At 37.2% G+C, this 22,219-nt stretch overlaps 4 protein-coding genes across 5 annotated transcripts; 3 read left to right on the top strand and 1 right to left on the bottom strand.

Moving 5' to 3' along the window:
* Positions 1-1,098: 1,098 nt before the first annotated feature.
* On the top strand, positions 1,099-13,499 carry LOC107690304 (glycogen [starch] synthase, muscle-like). Its single transcript, XM_016488606.1, has 16 exons — positions 1,099-1,175; positions 2,275-2,393; positions 4,883-5,064; positions 5,723-5,914; positions 6,495-6,680; positions 7,538-7,682; positions 7,942-8,059; positions 9,028-9,148; positions 9,287-9,393; positions 10,158-10,217; positions 10,295-10,487; positions 10,593-10,719; positions 11,257-11,352; positions 11,478-11,641; positions 11,795-11,875; positions 12,325-13,499. Exons 2-16 carry the CDS (start codon positions 2,276-2,278, stop codon positions 12,535-12,537), a joined length of 2,103 nt encoding a protein of 700 aa, XP_016344092.1. The 5' UTR covers positions 1,099-1,175; position 2,275; the 3' UTR covers positions 12,538-13,499.
* A 96-nt stretch (positions 13,500-13,595) lies between these two features.
* Positions 13,596-16,526, bottom strand: aspdh (aspartate dehydrogenase domain containing). Of its 2 annotated transcripts, none has more exons than XM_016488608.1 (8): positions 16,429-16,526; positions 16,094-16,144; positions 15,784-15,928; positions 15,576-15,660; positions 15,289-15,438; positions 14,846-15,069; positions 14,043-14,182; positions 13,596-13,798 (listed from the first exon to the last, which is right to left on the bottom strand). In XM_016488608.1, exons 2-8 carry the CDS (start codon positions 16,140-16,142, stop codon positions 13,761-13,763), a joined length of 831 nt encoding a protein of 276 aa, XP_016344094.1. In that variant the 5' UTR covers positions 16,143-16,144; positions 16,429-16,526; the 3' UTR covers positions 13,596-13,760. The 2 variants fall into 2 exon arrangements, with proteins under 2 accessions (XP_016344094.1, XP_016344095.1); XM_016488609.1 differs by having other exon boundaries at positions 16,444-16,526.
* A 1,061-nt stretch (positions 16,527-17,587) lies between these two features.
* On the top strand, positions 17,588-20,247 carry LOC107690344 (lysoplasmalogenase-like). Its single transcript, XM_016488645.1, has 3 exons — positions 17,588-17,753; positions 18,088-18,331; positions 18,976-20,247. Exons 1-3 carry the CDS (start codon positions 17,703-17,705, stop codon positions 19,428-19,430), a joined length of 750 nt encoding a protein of 249 aa, XP_016344131.1. The 5' UTR covers positions 17,588-17,702; the 3' UTR covers positions 19,431-20,247.
* Positions 20,248-21,284: 1,037 nt separating this feature from the next.
* LOC107690327 (leucine-rich repeat-containing protein 3B-like) lies at positions 21,285-22,088 on the top strand. The gene has a single exon (XM_016488630.1). The coding sequence runs from the start codon at positions 21,285-21,287 to the stop codon at positions 22,086-22,088; it is 804 nt and encodes a 267-aa protein (XP_016344116.1).
* The last annotated feature ends 131 nt before the right edge of the window (positions 22,089-22,219 follow it).

Genomic DNA, 22,219 nt, shown 5'->3' with positions numbered 1-22,219 from the left:
TGCATTATCTGAAACATAATGCTGTAAAAATACCCACTCTGCCCTTTCAATTTAAAATTTAAAGTAGCCTACTTTACAGTGTTTACAGACACAATATTGCCAAAGCATTATACACAAAACAATTACAAGAAATAGAAATATACAATATTAAAATAAAAAAATAACAATAAATAATGAATAAAATAGGAAAAGCATAGAATAGTAGAAAAATAGTAAAATATATGTGACCCTGGAGCACAAAACCAGTCATAAGTCGCTGGGGTATATTTGTAGCAATAGCCAACAATACATTGTGTGGGTCAAAATGACCGATTTTTCTTTTATGCCAAAAATCATTAGGATATTAAGTAAAGATCATGTTCCATGAAGATATTTTGTAAATTTCCTACCGTAATTATATCAAAACTTAATTTTTGATTAGTAATGTGCATTGTTACGAACTTAATTTGGACAACTTTAAAGGCGATTTTCTCAACATTTTGATTTTATTTGCACCCTCAGATTCCAGATTTTCAAATAGTTGTATCGCGGCCAAATATTGTCCTATCCTAACAAACCATACATCAATGGAAAGATGATGTAATAATGCATAAATCTCAATAAAAAAAAAAAAAGACCCTTGTGACTGTTTTTGTGGTCCAGGGTCACACAGGTCTATAAACATGTATATAAAATAAACATTTATCGAGACATTAGAACTTAAAAATCTGTTGTATGTACTGTACATGCATAGTCTTTGGTTATATTGATCAAGGAGGTAGTTGGTTTCTGAGGGTGTGCAGCTATTGGAAAACGCGCACAAAACACAAAAGCCAGCGGCTTACTTGCCCTGCGAGTTGCAAGAGGAAAATATCAGGGATGCAATTTTTTCCCCAACATTCTGTTTAGCCAATCAAATTCTTCATACAGGTAAACGCCTATCTCTTGGGGACGTGAGCGGTGAGGAGGAAGCTCCGAGAGATCATGGAGGAGGAGTCGGCGTCAGATAAGACACGCCCATATTTTATGACGTACCCTGTCGCGTGCCAGCTGTCACCCTGACGGAAAGCCAAATAGTCCTATAATACAAGGCTAGGAGGAGGAGGCCCCGCCCACTGTCAAATCATCCTCCTGGTGATTGATTCCAGCAGATGTGAGGCTTGCGCCGCTGAGCGAAGAAAAGACGCTACCGCAGGGTGAGTGCATAACTTACTGCTTTTGTGTGTTGTCAGTCTGAAATTACGTGTTCGTGTGTTTTAAAACCCGTAGAGGAACATTACCGTCCATCTGCAAAGCCCGTGATTCCTGTCACGCGTGGTGCCTTCGGTCAAACCCACTTTTACAGCCTGCGCTCGACTGGCCAGTCCGTCCTTCCTCAAGCGTGCCGAGGAAAAGCTTGCGACTTTTTTGATCGTGTGCACCCGTCTATTTTATGCAGTTTTATATTTATGTCCAGGAAACGCTTTACTTGTTCTGTTGTTATGGTGACTGTTTGACTGTTCCTGTGTGGTGTCAGCGCGCACGTACGCTCTTCTGCGTCTGAGAGAGTGAGAGAGAGAGTGAGACTATTATATACTGCGTCTCAGTTATGAATGACAACTCACTAACACTGAGGGATACTACACAGTGGCTTCATAATTCATGTGGCCGCTGCGTGAAGGTGTGTTTATGTTGTATGGAGGACCTTAAAGTACCGTTATGTCATTCATGAAGCCTCTCTGGGTTTATAGGGACTACAAGCCTCATCTCTCAATCACTATCTGTCTTTCTCGTAAAACAGGCCTCATGTTGCTCAAGGTATGTTGTAAGTGGAGGGTGTGTAAGTGATGGTCTGAATGATTACATGGTGTTGTGATGTATAAAAGGTCATGCCTAGACTTGAGGTGAAGGTACAATGTCACAATGCATTTGTAGACATCTCAACTCATGATATGATTTGAACATGCACTTGCTCATCTACTAAAGAAGCTTTTTCTAATGTGTTTGTGTGTAAATCCGAGAAAGGAAGAGCAAATGAGCAATGTTGGAAGATGAGTCACTTTGATGAATTGCTGTTGATATAATTTTGTGTCAGGAGAGAATGAGGAAGTGTGTGTGTGTGGTGCTTGCTTGAAGGTCATATACTGATGTAGATGGCTTTTGGCAGTGGTACATCATATAAGGTTCACACTTGTATGATGGATGTAAGCTAGGCCTACATATTAGTTCAAATGTCAGGAGTTCAATACAAATGAGACTATTAATCTAAAAACATGGATAGATTGATTGATATTATTGTTATATTTTATTACCCAGCATGCCACTGGCGCGCAGTTTGTCGGTCACCTCCCTGTCCGGCCTGGAGGAATGGGACGAAGAGTTCGATCGGGAGGATGCAGTCCTGTTCGAGATCGCATGGGAGGTCGCTAATAAAGGTGTGTAATAAACAGTGTTGGGCAGTAACTAGTTACTAGTAACTTAGTTACTGTAATAAAATTACTCTTTGCAGTAACTAGTAGTGTAACTAATTACTAATACGATTTCAGTAATAATATTACAGTTACCATCCTTAAAACAGCTTAGTTACTTAGTTACTTTTGATGCCTCGACCCCGCTGATTTAAAATCCAACAATCAAATAATTCCTAGGTTTATTTTCATAATTTTCACGACTCGCACATGCATGTGACGTCCCCAGTGCAGCAGGCAAGCTTAGAATATGGAAAAGCTTACATTCAGCAGATAGAAATATTGCATTATATTGATTTATCTGGAAAAAAAGATGATCTGAACACTGTTGAGTAAGTTGTGGCTGTACTTTACTCTGGTATTACATCCCACCCACATCCCTCTGATCAGCATGTGGTACATTATATTACTATAATTAAAAATCTTTTGGGTAAATTAAACAGTTTCTTACAAACTTATGTGATTTTGATAAAATACATAATGAAATATAATCGTATATGATAATTAATGAGATTAATATAACACTTCTTCTACTTGAATGTCACTATCAATCACTATTGAGTGTTTGTAATAACTTCTGACTGCGATCCAATGTGGATTTTGGTCAAATGATGAGGCAGAAATATGTTGTTAGTAACATTCTAGAAGAATTTCATGTGGAAGATACACCGTTACAACTTCTGTGGGGCGTGAAGAAATAGTAATGTAACTAGTAGTGTAACTAATTACTGTTGCCAGAAAGTAATAAGTAAAGTAACAATATTACTTTTGAAAGGAGTAACTAGTAATGAGTAATATATTACATTCTTTTAGTAACTAGCCCAACACTGGTAATAAAGGCATGTTTCTTTTCTTGGATATGATGTTTCATTGATAATGTGTCATCATAGACATTTACACTCATACCTTCAAAGATCTACACTAACATTCAAGTTTGGATTCGGTAAGATTTTTAAAATGTTTTTCAAAGACCTGCTCCAGGGTTCAAGTCCCTGTTTGGGTGCCACTTATGTAACGGTGGTGGCCCCCCAAAGTTAAATTGTAGTATTTAAGGTAAGTAATTAAATTGACCTGCCTCTTCGAGAAATCTCTTCGAGAATGCTCATCGAGGCTGCATTTATTTCATTAAATATAGTAATATTGGGAAATGAATGTCATAACAGTTTAAAATAACTGAGTTCTATTTTAATATATTTTAAAATGTAATTTATTCCTGTGATGCACAGCTGATTTGCTGGTTTGCTGCTCAGGAAACATTCATTATAATTGTCAATATTAAAAACTGTTGTGCTGCTTAATATTTTTGTGAAAACTTTTTTTCCCCAAAAAAAAAAAAAATCAAGGATTCTTTGATGAATATAAAGTTCAGAGTTTATTTGAAATAGAAGTCTTTTCTAACGTTATAAATGTCTTTACTGTCACTTTTAATCAATTTAATGTTCTCTTGATGAATAAAAGTATAATTTCCTATTAATTAAAAAAAATTGAGCAGTAGTGTAAATTTAGTTTTAAGATATTTATAGCATTGCTACATTGACATGTCATGAGTGCACTAACAAGAAAAGTGCTAAAAAGTATCATATTGTATTTGAACTATAGTATGATACTATAAAAAGTATCATATCATAGTTTGTTTGAGCATAATATCATGTTTGTTTTGGACATGGACCTGATACCTGAAACCACCCTGATGTCATTTACTCTTTGTGCACAGAAAACAAATAGGACTATAGGAAGAATACTGTAGGAATGTATTGAAAGTATATTTCCAGTTTATTCTCCTGACCTAATCAAATTTTTAAAACTTAAATTTTTTTTACTCTGTTAGAATTGAGCACCAAGTGGGAGATAAATCATTTAAGGGTTGTAATATTTGACTGTTTGCAGTTTATCTTCTGTTTCATGAAAGGTTTAAGCTTCAGTAACCAGAGCCAGACTAGTAAACAATTCATACTGCATTTTACAAAGCCTGTTGAATTTTCCACAGAAAGTGTCAATATACTCTTTAAATATTTGAGACAAGAGGTTTTTGATATAATGTAAGTATTAACCAACAATAAAATGTATAAAAAAAACGTGAAAAAAACACCAATGTATTTTTAATCCTAATTATTTTGAAGGACTTTATGAGAGTTATTAAGTTGAACACAGTCTACAATCATCTACAGTTTTGGAAAGGAGAAACTAGACACTGTCGTTGTTGTCACAACACAAAAACCTATACGCCACATGACTCAACTGCCAAGCGTTCACAGATACTGTATCCACATAGTCAGGGGCGCAAGAGTCATGTGACTCTGGTGTTGCTATTTGCTGCACTCTGTGAATATTATATATTATTGACAGCTAGATTACATAAAGGTCAAGGAGGTTGAGTTCAAAGGGCTGGGCGGCCTTCTCTTTCCTGGACCTAAACATCTGTTAAAGGTTATCTAACCACTCTCGTTTTGTGGCAGTTGGTGGCATTTACACGGTGATCCAGACCAAGGCGCGTCTGACCTGCGAGGAATGGGGTGAGAACTACTTTCTGGTGGGCCCATATATGGAGTCCAGTGTCAGGACGCAAGTGGAGCTGATCGAACCCTGCAATGCGGCACTCAGGAGAACCATTGATAAAATGAACAGCAGTGGGTGCAAGGTATACACATTCACACACTTCAATAAATATTGAAAAAGAAAGGCAGTTTCTAGCTGTAGGTTTGTTCACCTCTAATTTTTCCAAACTAATATGTACACACACACACCACACAGCCCAATTTAATCTGCTCTTATCCACAGTGAAACCCTAAACCTTCATTCTGGAGAGTGTTTGTATGACATCTCTCTAGTGTGTGTGTGTGCGTTAAAGGTTAAAGGCTATATCGGTGTCCAACAGCCAGACTGAGGTCTATTTCAGTTCTTTGAGGAAATTTCCCCCTGAGAGACGCTGTGTAAATTGGTGCCTGAGTTATTGCAAAGTCACTTTGCCGTCAACATGAACAGAAACGAGTTTGTAAAAATCAAAGCCCACACATCCAGGTTTTTCTTAGAAAGTATTAACTAAAAATGTTTGCTAGCTTGTCCAAGTGGCTTCATCTGTTGTTGATACACCGTGATGTCTTCAGACTAACAAACCAGGAGTTGCATTCCCAATAGTTTGAATTGTGATTATTGAAAAATTGAGGTGAAACTGTATGAAGATTGCACAGACATGTGCAGTCTCAGTTTTCAGAATGCTATTTCTGTTGAATGGTATCAATTTAAATCTCTAGCGAAGTGACAAAGTTTAAATTTCCTTCCTCTCCTTTCTTCTCTAGGTATATTTTGGTCGCTGGCTGATTGAAGGCTCTCCATATGTGATTCTGCTAGACGTGGGCTTCACGGCCTGGTCTCTGGACCACTGGAAGAGTGAACTCTGGGAGAATTGCAGTATTGGTGTGCCCTGGTTCGATAGAGAGGCTAACGATGCTATTCTCTTTGGCTTCCTCACTGCATGGCTACTGGGAGAGGTGTGCAGTTTTGTTTTAGTATTATTTATACACTGTTGTAGTATTTATTAATATTTTGAAATCGCTTTTTTGTATTTTCAGTTTTCATTTTAATTTTAGTTTGTTTTATTTATTTTGTTATGTCCTTTTGTTGTTTTGTTCGTTTTTTTATATATTTCTAGTATCAGAGTTTTAGTTTAATTTTAGTACTTTAACATCAAAATTATTTATTTCAGTTAAGTTTACATTTTACATCTAAAATTTATATTAGGATTTATCTCAGCTTTATTTTAATTTACAACAACTTAAGAGTTTTAATTTTAGTTAACTATAGCAACATGGGAGGTGTGTGTCATTCTGTCTTTTTGTAATATCTATATTAATATTAATTTTGTGAGTGTAAATGTGAATGTTATTTTCCCAACAAAACTCAATGGGAAAAAAAAGTTATAGTTAGTTAATAGAAATTAAATAGCCATGCGCTTATGCTATTTCCTATATTTTGGTTAAATGTTTGATTACATTTTTTGTAAAAGATACATCACCTTGGAACCCCACAATATTGTTAATTCTCATTAATTAGAATTTGAATATGTTTCAGTATGCAGCTCAGTGTGATGAACCTCCTCACATCGCAGCACATTTTCACGAGTGGCTGGCAGGTTTGGGGCTCGTCTTATGCAGGCAGCGTCAATTACCTGTAGCAACCATCTTCACCACACATGCCACACTGCTTGGCCGATACCTGTGTGCCGGGAACGTTGACTTCTACAACAACCTTGCTGAGGTTTGTGTGAGAGAATGTGTTTTTGTGGATATATGATATGTCCTCATTACTGTTTATACTGTTTAACCCACACCTCCTCGCCAGATAGAATCAAATTTCTTTAGAAAACCTTCCCTGTTTTTTAAGCACATTTTGGTTTGACACCAAGATGATGCTCTAATTGGATAAACAGATAGAGTTCATGGAGTTAAAGGTGGCGTAAGTGATTTCTGGTAGCCAATGTTGATATTTCAAATCACCAAAACAAACACGCCCCTACCCCAAAAGGGTCTCGCCCCTATTTTGATAGCTCCGCCCCACACATACGTACGCAACCCAGGCAACGATTAGTTCTGTGAAACGAAGCAAAACCAATGTTACGCGTGTGTACACCGGATGCGAGTGGCGCGGTGCGGTCGCTTTGTCGCGTCCAGTGTACTAGACAGACTTTAGCTGTTGCGGCGCAGACACGGTGTTACTCACCTATCGATAAGAAACAAAGCAACGTCAGCGTCCGATCGCAGGCCTTCCGCTCCTTGAGTTCTCTCCAGCGCTGGAAAGCTGATTCGATATTTACACGGGTCCTACTTCTTGCTTTCTCGTATGCCTTCTTCTGCTCGGAAGATGTTTTCCTCTTTTGTTTTTTATCCGCCATCTCTGTCTTTCTGTTGCTCGGCTCGGCTAATGTCCATCCTGTGCACTGAACCCTCTCTCCTCCACATCATGAGTAGACACGCCCCTTACTGCTGATTGGCTACAAGTTTGTTTTGGTACTCTGCCCGACTCGGTTTTCTAAAGAGTTTTTGAAAAAATCCATACTCCACCTTTAATTTAAAGAAAGCTTCCTGAAGTGTCTGTGGTTATTTCTCCATGCGTAGTTTAATGTGGATAAAGAGGCAGGTGACCGGCAGATCTATCACCGGTACTGTCTGGAGCGCGCAGCAGTCCGCTGTGCACACGTCTTCACCACCGTCTCTCAGATCACTGCCATTGAGGCTGAGCACTTACTAAAACGGAAACCAGGTGACTTAAGTTCCTGCTTGTACTGCTTTCTCTACATCCTAATGGCTACAAAATGCAGTCATGAATCAGTCAGATGACAGAATTTAAAATGTCATCATGTGCAGATTGATCTGGTATTAGAAAGGGATTCTGGCTTCATTTCATTACTGTGGATGCTGCCTGATTTAGTTCAGAACTGGACTTTTGCCAGGAAGCTGCTGCTTTTTGACCCTATTTGGTCTATTTGCTAAAGATACCCACGTTCATCTTTCTCTGTCAGATATTGTGACTCCAAACGGCCTGAATGTGAAGAAGTTCTCAGCCATGCACGAGTTCCAGAACCTCCACGCTCAGAGTAAAGCGCGCATCCAGGAGTTTGTCAGAGGCCATTTCTACGGGTCAGAGCTCATAAGACAATCGTCATGCAATCGTATTTATGTGTACATCTGCAAAACACTCTCTCATACACTGCTGTTCAAAAGTTTGGGATTTTGAATAGTCTCTTCTGCTCATCAAGGCTGTATTTGTTTAATCAGATATACAGAAAAAAACAGCAATATTGTCAAATATTATAACAATTTTAAATAGCAGTTCTCTATTTTAAAATTGAATTTATTCCTGTGATAAAAGCTGAATTTTCATCAGCCATCACTTTCCGGTTACCAGTGTCACATGATCCTTCAGGAATCATTCTAATATGTTGATTTGATACTCCGTTAATATCAGCATTGGAAACAGTTGTGCTGCTTAATATTTTTTGTTGGAACCTGTGAGCAGGATTTTTTGATAAATAAAAAGTAAACATAATTTTTTTGAAATATATATATATATATATATATATATATATATATATTTTGTCTAAAAATATAAGTTTTTACTATCACATCCTTGCTGAATAAAAATATTAGTTTCTTTAAAAAAAGAAAGAAAAAAAAAAAGTACTGACCCCAGACTTTTGAATGGTAGTGTATATTGTAACAAAGGATTTCTATTTTGAATAAATGCTGTTCTTTTGAACTCTTTATTCATCAAAGAATCCTGAAAAGAAGTATCACAGGTTTCCAACATTGATTATAATCAGCATATAGAATGATTTCTGAAGGATCATGTGACACTGACGACTGGAGTAATGATGCTGAAAATTCAGCTTTACCATCACAGGAATAAATGATATTTCAAAGTATATTAATATAGAAAACTGTTATTTTAAATTGTAATAATATTCCACAGTATAACTGTTTTTTTTTCTCTGTTGTTTTTTAATCAAATGAATGCAGCCTTGATGAGCAAAAGAGACTTAAAATCTTACTGATCCCAAACTTTTGAACAGCAGTGTACATGTTTTCTCTTCTTGTTTTGTGTGCAGGCATTTAGATTTTAACCTTGACAAGACAGTGTTTCTCTTCATTGCTGGACGCTATGAATTCTCAAATAAAGGAGCTGATATCTTTCTTGAAGCATTGGCCAGACTTAATTACCTGCTGAGGGTCAGTATTTGCGTTTTAGGATGTATGTGCATTCGATAAGTCACAATACGAACACAAAATGTTATAAAGATGAAGAATCTTTTTTTAGAAAAGGTTTAAATTTGATGTTGATTTGAAACAAAATTCTTGTACGTCCAGGTGAATCACAGTGATGTGACCATAATAGCATTCTTCATCATGCCTGCTCGTACCAACAACTTCAACGTGGAGACCCTGAAAGGCCAAGCCGTACGGAAACAGCTCTGGTAACCATGACAACTGCACTGTGAGGACTGCTAACCAGAATGACACTGTTGTTTATATTAAGCGAGTAGTCTGAGCTAAACAATCAAGTTGTGTTGAAAGCACATTTATTTTAGAATTATTTATGTACTCTTATAGTATTTATTAATATTTTGAATTAGCTCTTATTATTTATTTTATTATTAGTTTTAGTAATTTTATGATGTGCTTTTGACATTTATATTAGTTTGTTTTTAAAATATTATTTATTTCAAGTTTTTTTTTTTTTATTCAGTTTTGTTTTAATTTTAGTAATTTTAGTACTTCAGCTTTAACTTATTTTTTTTGTCAACTTATTTTCAGTTAGTTGCCAGGTTTTTAACTTTAAGCGTCTCATCTAATAAATATTTTCAGCTTTAAAAAATTTTTTTTTTTAAATCGTTTTAGGTTTACTTAACAATAACAACACTGGCCTAGAGCATCCTAACACAACTACCTGTTTTCTTTTGCCATTCTGCAGTGAATGATGGATGTGTGATGATGTAGGAAGGAATTTATTTATTTGTTTGTTTGTTCATTTTTATTTATTTATATGTTTAATAAACAGTAGTCATAATGTCACCTGATTGAAAAGAGTAGTTAAAATGATTAAAACTAAATGTTTTATTTACTCACTCATATTCAAAAGCCCATAGACAATTTTTTCCCAAATTTTTGCTTGGACTCCGGGACTGTTGAAGCAGTGAATGAATGTTGTTGTGACATTGCATCTTTGTTGTATTGTCAGGGACACTGCTCAGACTGTGAAGGAGCGCTTTGGAAAGAAACTCTACGAATCACTTTTAGTGTGAGTTGGTGTTTGTATTTCAACTGTATTATGTCATCTCTTCTGAGGCGTGACATTGCTCTCTTTCTCGTTGTTAGAGGGCAGCTGCCTGATGTGTCTAAGATGTTAGATAAAGAGGACTTCACCATGATGAAACGTGCCATCTTCGCCACCCAGCGCCAGTGCCTGCCCCCTGTCTGCTCTCACAACATGCTGGAGGACAGCAGTGACCCCATCCTCAACTGCATCCGCCGTATCGGCCTATTTAATACCGCTCAGGACAGAGTCAAGGTATACACACACACAAACACTATACTATAATGGATGTATTCAAAGGTAATTTGTTATGTAAAAAAATAATTAATAAACCTTTAATGCCTCATATTCTTCTGCTAGGTGATCTTCCATCCAGAGTTTCTCTCCTCCACTTCTCCTCTCCTGCCGATGGACTATGAGGAATTTGTGAGAGGCTGCCATCTTGGAGTATTTCCATCCTACTATGAGCCCTGGGGATACACACCAGGTAAAACTACACATACTATGTATATGTGTGTGTGTGTATATATATGTATAAGTATATATGTGTGTGTGTGTATATATGCATATATACATACATGCTCCATGGTGTATATATACCATTTAAAAGTTTGGTCAGTAACATGGTAACATTGTTTTAGTATATAAACAAGATATTATATCTCGTTATAGTTACAAGAAATATTTTTTTTCAGTTTTCATACATTATATTTATCAAAGTGAGCGTAAATACGTCACTTTTTTTATAGTTTTGACATTGAGAATAAGAAATGTTTCTTGAGCACCAAATCAGCATGTTAGAATAATTTCTGAATGATCATTTGATATTTTAAAGACATATTATTTCACAGTATTACTGGTTTAACTGTATTTTTAATACAAATAAATGCAGCCTTGGTGAGCATAAAGAGACTTCTTTCAAAAACCTGAAACAGACTTACTGACCCCAAACTTTTGAATGGTAGTTTGTGAACTCTGTATTAATATCATCCACTCAACACAATGCACACATCTTTTTTTTTAGCTGAGTGTACAGTGATGGGTATCCCATCGATCTCCACTAACCTGTCTGGGTTTGGCTGTTTCATGGAGGAGCACATTGCTGACCCATCAGCTTATGGTGAGAGTTGTACATATACAATGGAACTAATGAACAGCAGCTACAAGATTTTCTCATTTTTGTTTGAATCAGTTTTATTTAGTTTCATTATGTAATGTATATTTTTCTTAACTCCTCCTTTTCAGGTATCTATATTCTGGATCGGCGGTACCGTGGGGTGGATGAGTCCTGCAATCAGCTGACGTCTTTCCTGTTTCAGTTCTGTCAGCAGAGCCGCAGGCAGAGGATCATTCAGAGGAACCGAACAGAGCGCCTCAGTGACCTGCTAGATTGGAGATATTTGGGCAGGGTCAGATACTACACACACACAAAACACACAGTGAATTGCTTTTCTGACCACCAAGGACCCATGTTGTGTCCACTTTCTGTATCAAAACAACAAAACTAACAGGTTATTGAGGTTATTGTTCATGAACTAATATAGCATATTTCTGTTTCTTAGTATTACGTATCTGCCCGCCATATGGCTTTAGCGAAAGCTTTCCCGGACACATTCATCTATGAGCCTCAAGAACCCACTTCGGTAAGTTAAAATGATGAAGGGTGAAATTGAAATTGTTTGTCCGTTTTATTTGAATAAAAGTGTGAAGTTGAATTATCTAGACCAGTGATTCTCAACCAGAGATTCAGCATGACTTAAAATAATTTAAAATAAGATGACAACAACCATTACCATAAGCTAAAATAGCTACAAGTCAAGATTTTTTGTTTTAGTTCACCTCCTCAATGTATTTTTCCTTTGAAAACCCTGGATATGAGATTTTATAAATGTGATATCTAATCACATTTAAATTATTAAAGTCTTATTTCCATGCTAATTTTAATATGTTTAAGGAATTTATATTTACTTATGCCAAGCTGTAAAAAAAAAAAAACTGTCAAAAAAGGGGAACCTCTGACAGATCTGGACAGCTGTCTAAAAACTGGATGTAAATATTTGTTGACCTATATTCTTTCATTTACATAATTCAGGCCACAGGCTTCCGTTACCCGCGGCCCGCCTCTGTGCCCCCGTCTCCCGCCCACTCGCTTCACTCATCTCCTCATCACAGTGAGGCTGAGGATGAAGAGGAACCATATGATGAAGATCTGGAGGCGGAGAAAGACCGGGTCAACATCCGCCAACCTTTCAACATGCCGAACTGGAACAAGAATCAGACAGTTAGTCTTCCTGAGAAAAACTAAAACACACCCCTACATGCATACCTACACACTCTGTAGTTTATACTGTGAGGCACTTATATACACTGTGACACACACACACACACACACACACACACACATACACATAACACTCCACTAAAAGTGAAAGTAAAGCCTGCAAACAGTATGTCTGCATGTTGGTTTTCTGAAGAGAAATAAATAAGATATTTAATTATTTGGTGAGCCATAGTATGTGATTTTAAGACTTTCTGTTGAAAGATTTCTCTGGTGTCTTTCATACGAAGCTTAGTAAAAAACAACAACAACAACAACGGATTAAATAGTAGCTAGAGTTATTCATATGACGATTCATACCAAATTGTCATCTAGCTGTGTGCCGCTGACTTTCAAATGGCCACTGTTAAAAGACAATAAATGTGAAATGATAAAAATAAACGTTACAAACATTTTTAAAGAGACCTTTATTAGGAATGGTTTAAGAAAAAAACATTATTTATACACTCTTTAAAAGAGCTGTCCGACTTTGTTCTTCCATGGAACACAAAAGAAGAGGTTTTGAAGAATGTTCGTTATATATTTCTATATACAAAATTAACACAGAGGGTGATCAGGGCCAAAAAATTATAATACAAATATCATACAAATAGTCCTTAAAACTCACACTTTAGGTCTTCTGAAGTCATACAGTATCTTTATATGAAGGACAGACCCAAATTTAAGCTGTTTACTTTAAATCATGGTTTGACAGTCCTAGTAATTATTCACTTTCACTGTGCTAATTTCAAAGAGCTAAACTTTTCCTTGTGTGTTTCACGAAAGCAAGAAATGTATACATCTTTTAAAAGACTTTAGATTGCATAAATGTACTGTATTCTGAAAACATTCTTACAGTGCTTTACTCACTGCCAGATTTCCCTTCACAGTATTATGTACTGTCACGAACATAGTGACTATCCAGCAGTTTTCTAGGGTTATTTTTAAAAAACGGTTTCAGTTAAATGACAAGCAACTGATGTAGCTAAAGCTAACCAGCCAAACGAATACACTGGAACATCATTGGTACTGTAATACAAATATACACCAGCACTGTTAGAGTTTGTCATATCTATCACAGCTGTAGCTGTGTAACTGAAATTAAAGTCTACAACATTATTACCATTACACTTGTTTTATTAATTCATCATGTGCCACATCGTGTGTTTTCGTCGGTTAATTTGTACACTTTCTGCAGCAATCCACTGTTATCAACACAGAAATACCCTCCCTCCATGACCCTTGCAGACTGAAAAAAGACAAACAGAAATTCAGATGACACAGAGAGATATGTAACCGCATATTCATGTACCATTTTGGACTTTCTGTTAAATTTTAACAGAACAGAAAGCAAAGTGGACAGTTCCAAAAGATGTATTTTTATGCCTGCGTTCTCTGTGTAAATCCAGATTTGGCTAAAGATGTTCAGTGCATACTGGGGTTTTAGGCAATGCACTGCATCGGTTTACTCCATCTGTCTTTCTTATACTTACCCAGTAAGCTGCTCCAGAAGGAATTGTATGTGGCATTTCCTGTTACAGCTCCCAGTTTGGCGGGGTTTTGTCTCACTGTTTTCACTGTGAACCCATCTGGACCAGTTACCTCAACCTCTACAATATGGTAGTCTGATAATCTGGAGAGAAGGGGAAAGAGAGATTCCAGTAACACTCGCGTTACAAATCCTATAGCTCATACTAATGGTTAGTCGTACTAATGGTACATTTTCTTTACTTGAGCCACCTAGCAGCATGATAAAAGTCATTCTGAATCCTATAGATATTACAAGACATAGCAACGCCCAAGCACCACCTAAAAGCTGTGGCAAGTGCCTCTACCATTCATATTGGAAAGCTTCAAAATCTGGTTTTGATCTAGTTTCCACGATGAAACCGAAGTAGAGACATATCTTTTCTTCTGTATTGTGACATACATCTGAGTGAAACAGATTATCAAAAAATAGAAATGATAGGGCGGAGACTATCAGATGGTTGTTGATCAGATGAAGGCAGATCTGAATGCGAGTCTGCAGTCGATCGTAAGAAGGGAGCGGAGTTTAAATGATTGGAGAAGTCTGGCATTTCACCAGAAGGTCCATATTTTGATTAAGAATTAGAAGTTCGAATAAAAAAGAAAAATAGAAACATGCATGACTGAGTCATTTACAGTAAGATCAATATGTTTTAATTTCATGCCAACTTTAAAAGTGGCCTGGTCTATGGTATGGAGGCAGTTTTCTGTGTAACGGAAAGGTTTTGAGTGTTAATGTCAGATTTTTGAGGTCCAGTTTGTGACTCACGCAGTGTCTGAGACTATTTCGCCGGTAACCCCATTGAAGCCCAGCTTTGATGCGGCTATGGCCGCAGCTGCCATAGTGTTCACATTATTTGGGGCGATGGGGCAGAGCTCTGCTACTGAGCCGTGATACAAGACCCGCCTCCCCTCTCCCTCCCTCCAATCAGAGAGCAGACCACCAGTCAGCCGAAAGCAAGAGGGATGTTTAGACATTCGGATGGAGAGAGCCTATAAGAGAGACATTTGAAATTTATTTTCATATATTTTCATGTGGCAGGGACAATGAAACTTATGTTGAACTTTAGTTTTGGATAATATTTAGTATTTTTATTTAGGCAGACCACCTCTTGGAGATAAATGTTTTTTTTTATGGACAGTTAGATTTAATTTTGAACAGTGCTTGAATTCCTTGTATTAAAAAAAATAATTATAAGAAAATAGTCTTACCCGTAAAGTTCCACTGTCATTCATTTTTTGAATATCTTGGCCACCCCATAATGCACCACTGGGCACATAAAGTGTTTTCCCATGTTGTTTTGCAGCAGTACGAAGATCTTGCTCAAGCTGGGGGTCAGAAAGGGCAGAAGGGCTGCCCACCTGAGGAAGGGAAAACATGATTGGAGACAGTTTTAACAATTACTTGGGCAGTACAGCTAATTATCATTATGAAATAAATGTAAATACTATGGCAGACAGGATTTCAGGTGAAAATATAAAGGATAGACTTAAGTTACCAGGAAGTGAGCATGTAACAGAAATCTGACGCCAAACTCTTTAACTATCATTGGATGGCACACCTCCACTATTACATCGGTGTCTCTGAAACGCCAAACACACATAAAACACCTGTAAAGTGCCACAGTAACACGCTCTGTTTTGCAGTCTCTTAAACAAATATTCAACAAGCGTATATAAACTTTATATATACAAATACAAATTTACCTGCGTGTGAAATCTGAGAGGTCATGTAGAATCAGCTCTTTGGGCAGTGACTCTCTAAGTTTGTCTGCATTTCGGTTCCAAACAAATGCTAACTGCAGTCCTGCCTCAGGCCCTTCTTTTTGGATCTTCTCAACAAGAAACTGGCCTGAAAAAGGAGAAAATATTAAATACACATGTTCTGACAACATGAACTGATACTGAACATAAGAGTGATAACAGCTCTACAACAACATTAGATTTTAAGTGCAAATTTAATCAAAGTAGAGAAAGTTGTGGCTCTTGAAACAGACGTTTTCATTGGAGAACTCACCTAAATGTCCATATCCCACAATTCCAACCTTTAAAGCTCTATCAGTCATATCTACAAAGTGAGATAAGGGATTCAGCAGATGAACCATGAAATAATTTTCTTATTGGTTGGTCTGCTAAAGTAGTTCAAGAGAGCTTATTATTATTCACATCTACACAATAACAAATGTAATTCTGTAAACTCTAGAACATCAAACCAGCATGCACTAGATTTATTCCCCCACACATGTTCTTGATTCAAACTTTGGCTCCTCCCCTTTTTCATTTTCTCCACCTTCCTTTATCTCGAACGCACTGATCTCACCGACACAATTTGTCCTCACAACCTTCACTTACCTGCTAATTCCTCACCTGTTCTCTATGTATCACTCTCTCTTTCTTCTCGATGTCCGTCGATCTCTCTCTTTGCTGTTTGAACTTGAGAGACTGCGGGGATAGAGAAGGTTAAAGTGCATGTCGGCCAGGATTGTTAATGATTAGACTGTGTGAATCCATTGGCTTTGGATATTTTAAAGGAGCACTGTAGTATTATTCATGATGGAAAAAGTGATCTTTAAACAGGATATTTTAGTTTGAGTTATTTTAGTGTCTTTGAGATACTATTACGTTTTATCATTAGTTTGATTCATTTTAATTTTTATATTCTGCATTATCATTTTATTTTTGTTAAAGGTTTAGTAATATTTTTTTTCATTCGTAAAATTATTTTTATTTTTAAAAAATATGTCTATTTATATTTTAATGTTTAGTGCATCAAGTTTTTAAAATATTTTAATTTATTTTTTCGTTTACATTTGGCTGTTTCAAGTAACAAAAATCTACATACACGTCTCAAATCACGCTTATTAACAAATGTATGACAAAAGTGTTATATTATACTTTAAATGAGAAATGACAATAATTCCCCCTTTTTATATCATAACACTTTAGCTCTGTGGCGCCCTCAAGTGGGCAAAAGTGGGGGAAACGGCAATATCTCCAGAATTGCAACAGATTTTACAACCATGCTGTTAAAACCACTAACAACTGAGAAGCTAATGATCAATAAGAACTAGAACGAATAAGTAGTATAGTAATTATTAGAATAATTACAAGATGTAAAAAAAATACATATTATATTTATAAAGATTATATGTGTTGTCTATCCTTACTGACACCTACACGTACATCAAAAAAGCTAATATAGTGAATGAGCTGAAAGAAGCTGAAAAGACATAAAACAGACTGGGAAAGATACTTTTCTAGCATTAATTAATAATAAATACCAAAAAAAAGTTTATCTCTCTGAACTTGTCTCAATCATCAAACCTTTGCTCTTGGCGATGATGTCACTACAGGGTAACAGGCCATAATGCAGAGAGAAACATAGACGGAGAGAGAGAGACAGGCACAGAAACCGGGAGAGAGAGTGAGGGGTGTACGTTGTTTATGACCGAACAATCTGACAGATAATGCATCACTCATAATGGTCCAAAGTCCAGACCTACCCCAGCCAATGAAACACCCTGGCATACATAGTTGACAGAGGTATTGCAGATCTCCCAGCTGTGGAGTAGGTGGCCCACATCTGAGAAGGCTGCGTGTGTGACTGTTTAGGCCAGAAGACAGAGATGGACATCCTGGAAACGAGTGCTTATGACCGCAGACAACGCAGGAACACGGTAATCACAGCAAACACACACACACACACACGCCTGCGCACAAATACAGACACCTGTGTTCTGCTCTTGTGGGCCTATTTGTGCACTTCTACCACATCCAGTTTACTCATTTAGGTCCACATTTAGTCACAAAATAATTTTTCTAGCTTAGAATCACACATATCCTGTGTGATTTTCTTTTATAATAAAGATATTTGCATTTAATGTTTAATTAAAGTGTTGTAATACTGATCGAATTCTGTTTAGAGCACAGCAAGTGCAGACTGTGTATTTTTTTTAAATAAAAATCATGCCTGTATTGTTTTCATTCTTTTCTCCATCTCTTGTTTTCCAGACCTGTGTGCTGTTTCTTTATCTCCTCCCTTTTTTTGCATCCTGTATGATATACTTCTACCTGTGGATCCCAGACTCCGCCCCCTCTCTTCTAGCCGCTGGCATTAAGGCCGCTCCCATCCTCTGTCTGGTCCTTCTGGTGCTCAGCTATAATGGAGGGCGGGGTCTAGTGGGCGTGGCTGGAGGGTTGCTGCTCTCAGCGGGCGGAGACTGTTGCCTTATTTGGCCAGAACTTTTTATCCATGGTAAAGGTTATTTCTTCCTGTCCCATACCTTAATTTAAGACAACCAGGGTTACTATCCAGGTCATATTTCACTATAAAGTCAAGAGGGGAACAAACTTTTCTTACTTTTCACACTATTTTAAGACCATAAGGCACAATAATATATTATTATTATTATAATTTAAATTGTGAAGTGTTTGTGTATCACATTGATTTTTTTTCTGTTTTTGTTTTAAGCGTGCGTGTGTGTGTGTGTGTGTGTGTGTGTGTGTGTGTGTGTGTGTGTGCGTGTACAGTATTACAGTAATAAGAATAAAATGAGGATCACCTTTCAGAATAATGGAATTTTCAAAAAAGTTAATTAAAAATTATATTAATTTATATTCACATTTGTTATTATATTTTCATTTTGGTTTACTTTACATTTTATTTCCTTTTTAATATACACTTTTAACAACTGATTACATATTATTAATTACTAATTTCTCCATGGCAGTGTTGTTGTAGTATTAATAGTTTGAATTAGATTTTTATTTTTTTCATTTTAATTTTAGTTTTGATCATTTTTTTGTTGTGTTTTTGTCATCGAGTTTTTTATGGTTGTAGTTTTAGTTAACTATAATAGCTCTGCATCACAGTCTTATCTCTGTCTTTTTTTTTTTTAGGAATGGGCTGTTTTGCTCTGGCCCACTTGCTTTACTCTATTTCCTTCCTGTCCTCTCGATATTCTGCAACATCTTCGTCTGTCTCGTTCTTTATCCTCTACCTCATCCTGTGGTTGTTCGGCATTGGAATGTATGCTTACCTGGTGCCCTTCCTACGGCTTGAACCAGAAGCTGACCTTCTCGTCCCAGCCATAGGGGGTTACATACTGCTCATTGTTATCATGGCCACACTGGCTGCTCGTACACGGCGGCCGCTCATCCTGCTGGGCGGCCTGGTCTTCATGGCTTCTGACCTCACGATTGCACTGACAAAGTTCAATGTCTTTGATGTAGAATACAAAAAGCACATTATTATGACAACATACTACCTGGCACAGCTGATGATTGCGCTGGGTGACGTGACGGCAGTGCTGGAGGAGGATGCTGATGATATCCACAAGTGGAAGAGATCATAAGACTGCTGTTGATGACTGATGTTGGTTCAGTGAAAGGTTAATCACTGTATAAAATGGTTACAGGACATGCTTACTGTACATCCCTAAATATAAGAAATATTACACAGTCTGACCTATCAACTAAGACTTTTGTCTAGCTTCACTACAGCAGATGAGCTTGGCCTAACAGACTGTGCTGAACTGAACTGATTTGATTACATTTAAAACAACTGTATGTAGTTTTGCCTATCTTTGCGACTTTGGAGCCCCCAACAGTTAAGGGAATGGAATTCACTGTCGTAAATACCACTGTCGTTGTTGCTGCCTTAAAGCAATCCGCCCTTTTCGCGTAATTTCGTACCCGCTCAATAAAGAATTAGGCCCTACATATTCCCAGAACAGACATTTTGGGGCTAGTGTGAGAAAGAAACAGAATTCCTTTGACTTGTTAGAAGTCGGTGTACCTTCAGAATGATTTTGAAACAGGTATTTCAAGACAATAATCTTACATACAGTTGCTAAAGGTATTAAATATTTTTTTATCCAACACAAATATTTATGCTCAGATGCTCTAACCTTTGCTAGTTTCTAGAGCAGAGATGAGTCTGTCCAACTCGTGCAGAAATAAAGCACATGAAGTCACAGTGTTACAGATTTGTTTATTGACTGATTCATGATACTTTCATGGTATAGTTGCAGGCTAAAGAAAAATGTCAAAATGTAATTCTGTTGACTTTATGTAATGAATATATTATAGTATAGGCTAAAACATGGAATGTTGTGTTTTTGTGGCATGCAATCCAAAAGTCAGAGATCACTTTTAAATAAAATAAAAGCATAGCGAGAAATCCTCAACTTTGTGTGTTTTTAAAATCAGTTATTACCATTTGGTGATACATTTTTATAATAGAATTTGTAAATTAACAACAAAGTAAAAACATTTTACTAGTTTGTGGAAAAATAGCTTAATGTTTTGGATCTTAATAAACTAAATTATTATGAAAATTAAATTAATAATGTTATTGACAAAAAAACTTCATTGAATTTAAGTGATTTGAAAGGTGCATAGAGCTGCGTCATGAAAACTCAATCGTTCACATAGCGCCATCTGTAGTTTATCTTGCGTTGTGTATGAGAGGAAACATCCCGTGTTCCAAAATCACACCAGAGCAGAGAGGCTTCTCTGCGGTCAAGCTGGTCCTCACGACAGTAATGAACTTGTACCCATTTAATTTGTGAATGAATAATTAAGATTTTGGAAACACCATGCGTCGTTTGGGTAATGAAGAAACGTTCACATTCCGACGCTAGGAGGATATAAGTGAATAAACGACAACGGGTGAGCAAATTTTCAAAGGAAAATCGAAAGAAATAATCTCAACAATGTACAACGTGTTTATGCGCTTAAAACCACCAGCGTTTATGAGGCGAGTTTGCATCTTTTTTGTCAGGTAAGTATTTATGCCTTTTCCCATTAAGTTCCCATATATATATATATATATATATATTGACAGACTTTATTAGTATTTGTATAGAGATAGGCTATTAGTGAAAGATAACATTAATGGACTGTCGAAGAATGATACACTGAACAAAGCAAATAATATATACAAATTAGATGTGTACCAATCGTTTTCTATTATTATTTCTTATTCATCCTGTACAAATGAAAAAATACAGGCAAGTTTGTGTCGTAAGAAAACCATCAGTTGCTTGATGGTAATTAACCTCACAAAAGGGCCCATTAATGCTCAAAATAACTCCGCAATCAGCAAGCATAATGATAGCAGGGTGTCAGTTGTAATGACTTGTTGTTTTCTTCCTGTTTCCTGTTTGTTTTTGGAGTCTTAAGCTGGTGTGCTTTTCCTCCTCCTGATGTTCAGCTTCCTCTGGGAGGGTCATGCTGTGGCCAGCTGCCTTTCTCTCACTTTCATGCTTCTTCTGCACATCTTGGATGTGTGCATGTCAGAGTCCCACCATGCAGAATGCCCAGAGAGCTGCTTCTGCTCAGAGAGTGTCGACGGTGGGCTGATGGTCCGTTGTAGAGACATGAACTTAATTGCGGTGCCACATAGCCTTCCGAACAACACACGACATCTATACCTAGACAACAACCTGCTTTTTACCATACCATCGGATTCATTTATAGGGCTCCCACTGCTGTTCAAACTAGATCTTTCTCACAACAGGTTGGTCCATCTGGAGCCTGGAGCCTTTCGAGGCCAAGCGGACTCGTTAAGCAGCCTGGACCTTTCTTTTAACCTGCTGGAGACACTGGACCCCGAGGCGTTTGGCGACCTCAGAGCCCAGACTAACCTCTCTCATAACCCCTGGCTGTGTGACTGCCGTCTGCAGCTGGCTATGCCACAGCTGCTCTTAGATCCCTCCTCCCTCGCTGAGGTGCTGTGCAACACTTCTGAACCTGAGGAGTTGGGAGCTCAAGGTATGCCCTTCATCCTGGTAGCGACTGATCTTGACTTCTGCGCTGCACTCCGGAGGACCACTGACTTTGCTATGCTAATAACAATGTTTGGCTGGTTTACAATGGTTATATCCTATTTAGTGTACTATGTAAGGCACAACCAAGAAGATGCTATTCGGCATCTAGAGTATCTCAAGTCTCTCCCAAACAGGCAGGGCAGATCTGGGGAGTCACTGACACGCAGCACCTGGTTGTAACGTAAATAAAAAAAAATACTGAATCTACTTTAAAACTTTTTTTTGGAGTGATAAGATGAAGATGAAAGATTCTTACATTGTGCTCGTTAAAGGGACAGTTCACCCAAAAATGAAAATTCTGTCATTAATTA

The sequence above is a fragment of the Sinocyclocheilus anshuiensis genome, unplaced genomic scaffold (assembly GCF_001515605.1).
Source record: "Sinocyclocheilus anshuiensis isolate Anshui unplaced genomic scaffold, SAMN03320099.WGS_v1.1 scaffold461, whole genome shotgun sequence".
Classification (NCBI taxonomy): Eukaryota; Metazoa; Chordata; class Actinopteri; order Cypriniformes; family Cyprinidae; genus Sinocyclocheilus; species Sinocyclocheilus anshuiensis.
Note: the sequence above shows the minus strand (reverse complement) of the source record. Positions and strands in the feature narration are given on the sequence as shown.